This window comes from Phasianus colchicus, chromosome 5, assembly GCF_987193195.1.
Source record: "Phasianus colchicus chromosome 5, bPhaCol1.hap1.1, whole genome shotgun sequence".
Classification (NCBI taxonomy): domain Eukaryota; kingdom Metazoa; phylum Chordata; class Aves; order Galliformes; family Phasianidae; genus Phasianus; species Phasianus colchicus.
Window position 1 is genome coordinate 10,473,460 of NC_143440.1, and position 12,653 is coordinate 10,486,112.

Sequence of the window (12,653 nt, forward strand, 5' to 3'; positions counted from 1 at the left end):
TTCTGAGCTTACCTCATCTTGGGAAATGATTGCACAGAAAAAGAGCTGATGCTCTGTTTTAGACTTCACATTTCTCTGAGAAGAGTTGAGTGAAACAGTCATTTTCTATTTTTTTTAACTGCGTATTAAACAAACTCCTCCAATAATCATGATTGTTGGCAAAGTAAGTCCAAATTAACTAGTAGGAGGAGTAACCAAGTTATGTTCACATTCTTTCTCTTTAAAATAATTTGCTTTTTTTGTCCTTACGACTTAAGGCTTGAGTTTGAAAATCCCAGCCTTTGCCTTTGTTTGAAAACAGCAACTGAGCCAACAGCAATAGCCTTGCCAAAGGCAGTGAATCTTTTAAATCACTTCCTACTTGCTAATATGTTATTGTGATTCTCTGGTAAGCATAATTTCCACAGATTTAAGACACTTAATTTAGTAAACATCATGCAGAACACTTTCAGAAATTCTCAGTGCCATTGAGAGTGTTGCCTCACTTGAGGACATCAGTCAGTTTGCAAAGTTCACTGGCAAAATGGTTGTGTTTTAGGTGTTCTCTGTGTTGGGAACAGGGGTCAAGAAGACTGAGAAATGAAAGCTGCTAGCCTTTGAATTAAGTGTTAACAGACGCTGTGTTCACTAGGCATGAAATGAAATAATCAGGAAGATGCAATAGGAAAGAGGTTGCCACTGACAAAATGAGAAGACAGAGCTCTAGCTGTTTGAACGCATCAAGGAAATGCCTAGAATTAAGACAGACTAAGAAAGCAGCTTATCTGACAAATTATAAATGAGCCTTTCACAAAATTACAGAGCAAAAATTACAGTGACTTTTGATTATTAACCTTTTATTGATTCAAATTCTTGCAGCTGCTTCCCTGTTCCTTTCTTGTATCTATTCAAAGCAAATCTGAATTTCTTAGTTTGAGACTCTCCTTTTTAAAAATAATTTTCTGTCCTTTACCTTTATGTTGTATAGCAAGGTGTGGGTTCTGTTAAATACTGCTATTCAACTGTGTTTCCAGCAATTTGCCTACTTTCTGGCCTATCTACCTTTACTAGCTAAATCTCCTAAGTATGTGGCTGGAGCACAGGTGTGGTCAGGAACATATTTTATTTCCCCATTTCACTCTTTATTTGACAAAACAAACACGAAAATACTTGTGGCACTTCCTCAGTTTTCTAGCACTGCCTACTACTAAACCATGCTTCTGAGTACTACATCTACACATATTCTAAATACCTCCAGAGACAGTGTCTCAACTTCTTCCCTGGGCAGTGTGTTCCAATGCTTCACAACCCTTTCCTGATTTTTTTTTTTTTTTCCTGATGTTCAATCCAAACCTCTCCTGGCATGAACTCAAGGTCATTTTTTTTCTTGTCCCGTAGTTTGGGAGAAGAGGCTGACCCACCACCTTACTTACAGCCTCCTTTGATGGTAGTTGTAGAGAGTGATAAGGGCTCCCCTGAGCCTCTTTAGGCTAAATAACCTCAATTCCCTTCAGCTGCTCCTTGTAAGCCTTCTTCTCTAGACTTCAACAGCTTTGTTGCCCTTCTTTGGATGTGTTCCAGTATGTCAGTGTTACATTTCTAAGAGTTAAACTACAGAAATGAAGCTTATCACATTCTGAACACGGAGTCCTTTGTCAGGTCAAAAGCAGACCAAGGAGTAAAATATGCATAAAATGCCTAGCAAATGTAGCAGAATAGGAGCAAGCAGATCTAGCTAGTTCTGTTCTCATTGCTGTCTTCCTCAAACCACAAGGCATGCTCAGGGTAGTCTGAATGTACGTGCTCGCTGTGGAGTTGAGACTTCCTATTACTGCATCTAATTATCTTTCTATCTTTATTGAAATCTCTCCCCTAGGCTCGCTAGCGGTTTAAAATTGAACTGTCAGAGCTGTCAGTCAAACCTTAGCAATAGTTTCATTCATTGATAACCCATTCTGTGGCCTATACAGTCTTAATCAAGCAAATCCTAATAACACCAGTTCTTCTCACGGCTTTTCCTATTTCCCAGGAGGATGGAAAAGCTGTCTGCAGTTCTCTGGGGAAGACGGCTTAAGAGCCCAGTTAATTGTGCTGCGGATGGCCGTCTTACTGTTGTCTCCAATGCCCACACAGCACTGGGAACTCGCTGCGTCTTCACAGCGTGGACTCAACCGTGCAGAGCTTCACGTGTGTGCCGGGCTGTTAACTCGATTAATTCAGCATTCCGGGTGTCATCTTAAAGATAATAATCCTAAAAGACAGGCAGATGTTTTCTCCTCTTATATACAAGCCGTGCTGAGCTGAGGGGGAAGTGAACACAGGGAAGATGCGTGATGTGAAAGGTGCCGTCAGATGGAGAGGAGAGGCGCTAATTTTAGCGCGGTGAGGCGATCCCGGAGCGCTAAGACATGCCCTCATCGCACAGCACGGTGCGCCTGGCGCGTCCCTCGGCGCTCGGCCTGAGTCATTCTCGTTCTTTGTCCCCTGTTCCTCAGGAAATGTTTGTGGGGCAGATTTCTTGCACTCAGCTGCGCGAACGCAACTGCTAGCAGTTCCGTCTGTGGCAGCAGAAAACAACGCAGCTCCTGCTGCCTGGGGGGAGCTTTTCTAACAGCCCCTCAGCCGCCGTCCCGCGGCGCTGTGACTCGGATCTCCCGTCCCTCACAGCTCCCACCCCTCACGGCGCCCGTCCCTCGCACCCCAACCCGCTCCCCCCGCCCCGCCGGGCCCAGCAGCATGACGTCACCCCGAGCGCAGTGCGCAGGCGCAGCATTGCGGTCCCTCGGCCCGCGCCGCCCCCCCCCGCGGGAACAGCTGGGGGCCGTACCCACAATGCCGCGCGGCGCTGCCCGCTCCGCTCCATCATGGAGGCGGCCGCCGCAGCTGGCGCAGCTGGCGCAGCCCCGCTGCCCGCCGCCGCCGCCCGGCCCCGCAGCCCCTGAGTCCCGCGCACCCCTCGGGCTCCAGCATGAGCGGCGGCAGCGGGGGCGGCTCCTCGGCACCCGGCCGCTTCGCCGACTACTTCGTGATCTGCGGGCTGGACACCGAGACCGGGCTGGAGCCGGACGAGCTCTCCGGTGAGTGACCGCGGGCGGGGGTTGGCGGCCGTTACCGGGACGCAGCCGGCGGGCGGCCGCCCCGCCGTTCTCCACCCGCGGCCCTCAGCGCCGCGTCGCGCGGCCCCGGGCACGGCGGGGGGCAGCGGCACGGGGCGAGGGCCGGCGCGGGGCTCCGGTTTGGGCGCCCCCCGGTCCGGGCGGCCGGGGCCCGCGGGGCTGCTCGGAACGCGGCGGTGCCCGTGGGAGCTGTGCGGAACTTCGCGCGGAACGCGACCGAGAGCCGCTTCCCAACGGCGTGGGGAAAGCAGGGGTGCAAGGAGAGGGGTGGGAGGAGTTGTTATTTGCGAGCATCTCGGCCTCAGCGGCGATCTGCCGCGCTCCTCCCGGAGCGTGGTGGCACGCACCAACTTTTGGTGAGGCACCTGAGCTCTGGGTAATTCCTCCTCCAACGAGGGGTTGGATTTTAGAGAGAAAGTAACGGTTGTTTTACTTGCTCTGTTCTATTTTTTGACTCGACGTGGGATACGGATTCTCTTTCTGCAGCACTTATCAGAAATAGCGTTAAGAACGGTTGGCTTTGTTAGAGAACGTGCTACGTGTGTGTGTGTGTTTGGGGCCAGCAGCGTCCTGCAGCGCAGTGCCAAAGCCCTGCTTTAGGGCTGCCCACCTGCCCTTTGTTGTGGCTGTGCCTGGGGTGAGCCTTGGCCTCGCTGCACGGGCTGCAATTGTGTCGGATTGCTGCGTGTTCAGAAAGGTGAACCATTGCCATGGTGAAAACTTGGCCTCCTTAGTGCTTGGTTGAGTGTGTGAGCTCAGAACCACCGATGATTTGGTTGGTTGGTTGTTTAACTACCTTGATTGTATTGTGTTTATTTGTTTAACTAACTTGGTTTTATAATGTGTGTTTGTTTTGCATCTGTCTTAAAAGCACCGTGTGAATTAATGCCTGTTTCTTGTAGGGTGAAATGTATGTTGTGGAATTCATCTCTTGCAATGAACTCTGCTCAGTTCGGGCTATGATGATAACTTTCTTCTTTTCATGACTTGAAAGGCGATTTCTCCTCAGTTCCTGATGCTGAGCAGGACCTTACCTTCACCCTTCTGTATGTTACAGTAGCTGCAGGCTACTGTTTGAGGATCCTATACAGTGTAATGGTCTGCACTTTAATGGCCTTTTAAAATATACCAGCAATTCAGTGTAAGAAATAGAAGAGAACAAAACGCAGCATAACTTCCTTGAAGGATATAGGTGATTCTGTTGTTATTTCCGAATTAAATCGTAAGTGAGCAAAGTTTCTAGATTAAAAACAGTTTCTAATGTTAATGTCATAACTCATTTACTATATGTCTACTTGTGTAATGTAGTGCATGGCACGCTTGCTGGTAGTCTCTGATCTCAGTGGGCACGTGAATAACTCATGTAATGAAATGCAAAGACATGGTGTTGCTTTGAGCTGGCTATCAAACAGTGATCTGGAAAAGACATCAGTGCCTTTTTTTAGTAATTCTCTTTGAATCTGCAATTGTGAGGGCTGGAGCATGGTGTTCTCTATTTGCTTTCCCTGTTAAGGACTGCACCTATAGCTTATGATGCTGTAGCATGAGATACCTTGCACTCCACTTTGCCCCATCTAATGGTGCTGCCAGTGATAAGGTGTGTGTGTTGTGATGTAGGAGGCTGGTCTGTGTGTGTTTGAGGAGCAGGTTAAGAATAAAAAAGAAGAGGGAGGAATGAGGAGAAGGAGAACAAGCTGATAATTCCCTGGAGACATTCAAGGTCAGGCTTGATGTGGCTCTGGGCGCAGCCTGGTCTGGTGGTTGGTGACCCTGCCCATGGCAGGGAGGTTGAAACTAGATGATCATTGTGGTCCTTTTCAACCCAGGCCATTCTATGATAATGTCCCAACAGAAGAGCTTGCCAGAATTCCAGTGCGTTTTGTTGAGTTTGTTGTGTTATTAATAATGCACAGTAGTGGCACTGATAATGCTTTCTAAATCATCTTTTAGGTTATAGCCTCCTCCTGTGCCCGCTGATACATGTGCAAAGGGCCTCTGTTGGTTTCAGTGGGTTTTGGGTCAGGCTTTGAAACACTCTGTACTTCCTGGAAGGTTTTCTTGTTTGAATGAAAGGCTTATTGTGGAGTGGGGCTTTTTGTGTGGCTGGTTTTTTTTTTTTCTTATTTCTGTGCCGAAAAATAGGGCCCGAATCCTTGCTCTCTTGAGACAATCTGCTTCCGAAGCTTCCATTGTTGAGAGAGCGGCAGCAGCCCCGGCTGCCGGCTGAGGCTGCGGGTCCCGCGGGGCTCCCCTGCACCAGGGCTGCGGTGTGCAGCCTGCACGGCATGATGTCATCGCCGCCCCGCCGCAGGGAGCGGGGAGCTGCCGGGCACTGCGGGCACCGGGTGCTGCCTGCAGGGCACCCGGCTGGAGAGGCTGTGGGCATTGCAGGCCCTCAGCCGTGCTGTTTGTAACGCGGCCTCCTTGCAGGCTTGTCGGTGGAGCCTAAGAGTGAGGATTGATGCTCGGTCTGGCTCCTGCTTGAGCAGATACCTGTGATAGCCTTTCTCCTTTGTGCGTTGGAAGCTTGCTAAACAGCACAGCCATGATATTTTTTTTCCTAAGTGATGGAAAATGCGCAGTTGATGCTAAATGTATACACACGTATTATTTTCTATCAGTGTGTAAAGTGATGTTTGCTTACTTGTGATATAATGAAAAATAGCATATGTAGGGCTTCCTAGTTAGCATGAGCTAAAGATGTTTTCTATAGCTTGGGCTCTTCTATGCACAGGTGTGAGGCGGTTATCTGGTTTTCTCAACATGATAATCGTGTTCTTAGTGGGGGGGAGGGGGCCTGTTAGAAGCAGGAGGCAGAATTTTGCTAGAGGGAGGTAGAACAAACCCACAGACAAACATACAGCTCCTGGGCCTTAGAGCTTACTGAAACTTCATCCAGCAGCAGTTTCTGTGCTGAACTGGAGAGGGTTGAGGTACGTTTCACGTTGATGACAAAGTGCTGGAAGTGATGACAGATCTCTTAGGTGCTGTGCAATATTTTGGGATGTATACTTCTTCAGAAAAGAAATGATGAAATACATCAACTACCAACAATCTTTGTGTGTTGTAATTTATAATGCTGCAATATCATGCTGGGATTTCCTAATCTCTGTTGAAGAGCGTGTCCTGGAGAGGAGAACAAAGTGGTGCCTTGTCCTTCTGCTGGAATCCCTTCTGTGTTGAATTGCTTAGATGAGAGCTGAGTGGTGGTGAAAGTAGTACTTGTGCTGCACTGAACTGTTGGAATTGTTATTCCACGTTCTTTTTCTCTAAAGATTTTGTTTTCCTCTTCTGTGAGGCGTTAACCTTTACCAACCACTTGCCAGTAGTTTGTTTATTATGTAGTGGCAGAGCAGTGGATGAAGTTGCTGTTGCATTACTTACATGTAAGTTGCCTTTAGATAATGTGAAATTCAGACACGAATACCTGAGTGCTGTATTCTCATCATTACTTTCAGTATTGCACGTGCCTTCATAGTAGTGAGTGCTGTATTGTAAAGATGGTAGTAGTTATTTCAGGAATAACAGCATTACACAGAGATGTAGTTGGAGAAAGAAAATGCTTATAATTTCTGAAGGATGATGATTCATGAACAAGATTACTGCAAAAAACAAGAACAAAAAACTCCAACCAACCAAAAAAAACCCAACAACAACAACAACAAAACTAACCAAACCCAATAATATTCTGGAGACCAATGCCAATGATTGGTGTGTCACCCATATTTCTTTCTGCTGTTCTTCCCAGTCTGAACAGATCATAGAAGGAGCGGTCCTAAGATGAATTTCTTCAATAGGTAAACTCCTGTTTTTTTTACCAAGATCTATGTTTTAGTGCTTTGAGTTGTCAGTCTGACGATGGGCTTCATTCTTGAAGGAAGTTGCAAGCGGGTGTTTGGTGAAGGCTTGTGTCCAGGCTTTCTCCTTCCTATAGGCACTTCTAATGTGCTTTTTCAGAATCCATACTCACTTTCTATTTACTCTCTGGAAATATAACATATTTAAATATCCTTAATTTTCTTTGCTTGCGTTTTGTTTCCAACAGTGTTGAGGCAAGATCAGTGTATGTCAATGATGTAGCATCATGGGACCGATCAGGAGTAACGCATGTATGTGCTGAGACACTAGCTGCTTTATTAGTGCTGGTGTGTGAAATTCTAAGTGACGATGGGTGGTATTTATTTAGCTACACTCAAAATGGATCTGACAAACTGACATGAGAGCAAGTATTTCTCCACACCAGTAGAAGAGAAATGTTGTCTCACCTCATCCCTCTGCCAGTAATTGAAGTGCCGTTGTTTTTCTATTTTGCTTGGTTCCAGCTTAAGATGTCAACTTACCTTCATATATTGCCTTTTGGTAGCGTGTATGAAGTGTTTTAAGATACGGATATGATGATGTAATTGAGAGCATTGCTCAGATATATAAACCAATGCATGCCACATAGTAGTTCAGAATTGGTACAGCAGTTTCCTGCAGTAATGCTGTTGTTGGGTCCTGTGCTAGACTGCAAGTTCAACACACTTAAGTAGTTGCAGATTTTCAGTTTGCCTCAGAGATACTTGTCAGGAGTGCCTGAAGGGAAGGCTGGAGAAGAAGAGCAAGAATAAAGCCCTTTCTGACTGATGTTTGGCTTTATTTATTTATTTATTTATTATTTTTTATTTATTTTTTATTTTCCTCTTTAGGACCTTTATCTCTGGGAATTAAGTAGTGCATTTTGGGGTTGGAGTGCACTGTGGTTTTTGCAGTGAAGTTCTACAGCACTGTTTCCTTGGCTAAATAGTGCGTGAGCGCATTTTGCTGCAGCAATAGTGCCAGCACTCTCTGCAGAAACCGTGTCGGTAGGAGCCACTGCTTGATTTCTCCATAAGCTGAAGTGTTTTCTTCCTTTTCCTTTTGCCTCTCTTTGTCCCTAATATAGATGGCACCAGTACAAGCATTGCACAGTTCCTTAACAGTGCACCTCCTCCCTCGGGCATTCCCTCCAAGGCTGAAGGAAGGCTTTTCACTTCCATTGCTCCTCTGAGGCTGCTGGCTGAAATACTGGCTCTATGGAGCCCTCTCCAGCAGCACCAGGGCTCGGACCCTGCACTGTTCTCCCACAGGTCACTGTGGATGGGCAGTAGGTATCAACAGCTTTTGGCTGTGCTTACACCGGCACAAGTGGAATGCTTTAATCCACATCACAGTTTATTCTACCGCACCCTGCCCCCTCTGTCTTTTCCCAAGAAGCCCGAGTTGTTTGCCATGTTTGAGTGCCAAAAAAGATCTTTTGTCTCTTTGGGAACTGAGGCAGACGTGCTAGGGTAGCTGATATGTGGAATAAAGAATGGGAGAGCTGATGTAAGGGGGAAGCAGCTGTGCTTTGCTGCACTGCATTTGAAGTTGGGGTTTATTAGGTGACATTTCTATAACACCAACTGTGTGGTTATCATGTTTGCTTTAGAAAATCTTTCCCCACATCCCGAAACACTTCCTTCTCCCATCCTCCACTATTCAGTTACAGAGTCAGCTTATTTATAAAGGGTCTCAATGAAAGTGGGAGGAAGGGGAAGAGTTACAGAGTAGACTAATGATGCTTAGAATGTGTTGTAAGAATGTAGTTTACAAGGCAGACTTCTGAAACCTTTTTTTTTTTTTTTTTTAAAGCATTGGAGTTTCACATCTGTAAGGCAAGGCATACAGAGATGAATAGTTTTAAGATTTTCTGTTCCTTTGCTCTTTTCTGTTTTGTTTTGTGTGTGTGTTCCTTTGTGGTTTCTTCTGCAAGAGAAGTGCTATATAAAGAAAACCTTACATAGATTTTTTTGGGCACTTCTGCCACTTGCAAATAATAAAGCAGAGTTCTTCTAAATCTTTGAATTATTGATCCTGTAATTCCAAAATGCTATAGGTGTTTTTATCTGCCTTTTGGGCAAGTGATGTTCTACTTGAGTGTTCATGGTAATGCTTTCTCATACTTCTCTTTTGAATTCCCTCTGACCTGCAGGGCTCACGTAGCAGAAGTAATGCATGTGAAGTGACAATGTCAGAAACAATGACTTACTGATGTGTGTTGTGCAGTAATTATTCTCTCTGACTTTCTTGACAAGCCTTTTGGATTTGTGATTTAGTTGAGTTTGCTGTGAATTAGAATGCTAACCCTAAGAGGCATAAAATATTACTGCACAGAGAAATGATCAAGCATTCAAACACAGACTGATGAGTGATGAAGAATTTATTTTGAGTACTTCTTCTAAAGGTTTCTTTCTCATTCTTTCTAGAGAAATGCTTCTTTGCTTATTTGATGGACAAGACACCTGTAATTTCAAACCTTTCCGTGGAAGTGTAGAATATTGTCTTATTTGCTTTATCTAATGATCTGCCGCAATCAGGTACAGCGTATGCCTTTGTATTGCATCATTTATATTAGTCCTCAGATACCTTGAGAGAGAAACTTCATTGCATTCCGTGGTTAAGTGATCTGCAGTCTGATAACAAGGCACCCCTAACCAACTTTTTCATTTGTGTGTAGAGCACTCATTGTTTAACTGAGTGAGGAAACAAGGTGGGCTCACAGAGACAAATTTTCTTCCAGCGTGACTTCAGGAGAGCTTAGGAAACGCTTTTTGCAACTGCACTTGCTACTCTTTGTATTTACAATCGCAGGAAGAAGGGGGGAGGAACGTTGAGGTTGCTGCAATGTACTGTACTGTGCTGTATGTTGCTTCTGACCTTCATGACCCTTATTTTTTGCAACTGTCTACTATTTGCATATATTACTTATTTCTCCTTGACTTGCTATTTTCAGCAAACTCCCTTACCACTGTTATGTCCTGGGTTTGTTTTCCAAGCCCAGCACTAAATGACTGCACTACCCTGAGTATTACTTCAGGGAGAAGTTTCAATACCAGCTCTAACCAGCATGGGAATGTCATGTCCCTTTCCAACTCACTTATGTGGGTGGTCTGAGAGGTTGAAACGTGGGAGACCTAACTCTGCAGTTTCACTGGGGAGTGGTAAAATTTCTATTTATCAGCATCATTTCTGAGAAAAAGTCTGATGGAGATTTTGTGGCAGCCCAGGCCAATCTTAACTGTAGGCTGCTGTGGTCTCCCATCTTCTGTCCTTACTGCAGTCGTGTGCCTTGCACAAGGACTGGCTAGTTTGGTGGGACATGGATGGCTGTAGCAGGTTCCAGGGAGCACCAGACCCTGGAACGAGGGAAGAGGTTGGCAGTACACAGCCATTGACTGAACTAGCAAATTCTTTACAGAGAGAGTGGTGAGGTGCTGGAACAGCTGCCCAGAGAGGTTGTGGATGCCCCGTCCCTGGAGGTATTCAAGGCCAGATTGGATGGGGCACTAAGGTGACCTGGTCTAGTATTAATTGTGGTGGCCCTGCCTGTGGCAGGGGGGTTGGAGATTCATGATCCGTGAGGTCCCTTCCAACCCTGGCCATTCTGTGATTCTAGTATGTTGCCGTGAAACACAGCACCAGTGGGGGTTATAGTCAGAAAAGATCTTCAGTCTGAAATCCACATGGAACAATTTGCAGAACTGACCTGACCTTGAGCTCTAAGGGTTTTGTATTCCAGAGGATGTGTTACTTGCGCTCTGTGAGGTTGCTTCTAGGACTGCATGTTCATTGCATGCACGGAGCATTAGGTAGCTGTCAGTGTTCACCTCTCCCATGGAAGTTCATTCAGGATCTGGTTCTGTGAAGAACCTGACTCTGCTGGTCTCTTCCATTTTATAGTACATGTAGATGAATTCTGTTCTATTCTGAAGATAGGCCATTCTTTTTGTTTCTTAGTATCTTCTTTTGCACGCATTTCAGCTTTGTTCTGTAATAGAAGCACAGCCCTGCTCCCTGCTGTGGGTGAGAACACGCCCGTTATTGTAATTTTGAATGCTGCTTCTGTTGTTTAGTTGAAAACAGAGCAAAAGGTCCTTCTGTCTTTTTGCTCTGGCTAATGCAGGAAAAAAAAAAGTCTTGTAAAAGGTTTTCATTATTAAGAACAGTTCCTTGAAAACTTAGGCAGTCTTAGTTTAAATGCATCATGTCCATCTGACTGTCCTGTGCTGCGTATGCAGTATTTCTCTTAAAACAAACAAGCAAAAAAAAAAAAAAAAAACAACTTAGGATGCTTTTAAAGATACGAGCTGGGGATTTTCTTCTTTAACTTGTAAAAAGCTGCCTTGGATTCTTGATAGTTTCTTCTGCCACTTCCTTGGCCCACTTCTTCCCACCTTCCTGGAAACTGTACCAGAAAAAGGAAAGATATTCATTTTCGGAGCTTGCAGTCACAAAATGTAGATGTTCTCAACTGTTCTTTGTTGCTTTAAAATTATTGCTGGCGTTTCTGACAGTGTTCCAGAGTAAGTGTGGCAGTGTGTTTTGTTATCAACTGGATGAATGACTTAAATTACAAGTGGGAATCTATAAATTTCTCATTTTCATTTGTCATAGAGGGCTTAGAAGAATATTTGCCACTGAAGGAATGGATGGTCAAGATATTATTTGTATCCAGTGACATTTACACCAAATATCCAGTAACTTATTTTTTTTTTATTTCAGTGCACAGTGAGGTTCTTTGTGTCACAGTTGTTGAAAAACTGAAAAGAAAAAGAAACCAAGAAAACAAAAGTATCTTTTCCAGTCAACAGATCTGGAATTAACCTGTCTTTTTGTCCTTCTCATCTTTCCGGTGGCTGCAGGAGAAAGAAGAGAAAGAAGTATATTGTTCATTGAATGTTGAAATATAGATTGTGTGCTTGAAAGGAGTGTTTTTTCATGGGATTGGGATAAGGAGCAAGCTTGGGTTCCTTGGATGACAAACAGGCAAAAAAAAACACATAGAAGCCTTTAATTGCACTGGTTATTCTTTTCTTCTCTCTGCTTCCTCTAAATAAAATCTTTTTTTTTTTTAACAGCTGAAGGATGGCACTCCACCCAACCTACATTTCAATTACACTTAAATAGAGAGTAGTGTGTCCCTAACACACGTTTCTACCTTTGTTTTAGAAAGGCAGACAGAGGACTTCCTTTGCCTTTGAACTCTTTTCTCAGCCAAAGCAGAACCTTTTAACTTGCATAAAGGAGTCTTTGGAGGGAGTCAGAGCTGTGAGTGTTGTTGGTTGTAGATTTCTTCCAAGTCCTAAGAAATAACAGCCCTTACAGACAATGGGCAAAACCCCTGATCCACTGCATACAGTGGATGTGAAACCTCTTATTCCAATTCATGAAGCAGCAACACTGCAAAAAAAAAAAAAAAAAAAAAAAAGTGATCCTGAAGATTTTTCTCATAAATAATTCAAACCATTTTCAAAACAGTTAAAAATCCCAGTTTGAGCAATAAATTAACTAGTCTAGCCATCAATTCAGCTTGCACTGTGTCTGATGGTCTTGCCAGCAGCGAGGGGAGGAGGGGGTAGAAGTGCAGGACAGTAGGTTAGTGTGTTTCAGCATAAAAGAGACGAGTTCTTTTCAGGGTATATCCAAGAAAGAGCTTTTCTGTGTAATGGAATCCTCTGATGGGAAATACATGTGGTTCTGCTCAGGAAGAAGGAGCTG

General features: G+C 44.7%; 1 protein-coding gene across 6 annotated transcripts in view; it reads left to right on the top strand.

Moving 5' to 3' along the window:
• Positions 1-2,830: 2,830 nt before the first annotated feature.
• The window catches only part of DENND5A (DENN domain containing 5A), a 59,657-nt gene continuing 49,834 nt past the window's right edge, over positions 2,831-12,653 (top strand). For 2 of the 6 annotated variants that reach the window (XM_031614117.2, XM_090140458.1), the window contains exon 1: positions 2,831-3,056. In XM_031614117.2, the coding sequence (XP_031469977.1) occupies positions 2,948-3,056 (109 nt within the window). In that variant the 5' untranslated portion in view covers positions 2,831-2,947. The remainder of the gene's footprint in view (positions 3,057-12,653) is intronic. The other 4 variants (XM_031614118.2, XM_031614119.2, XM_031614120.2 and 1 more) reach the window with 2 other exon arrangements.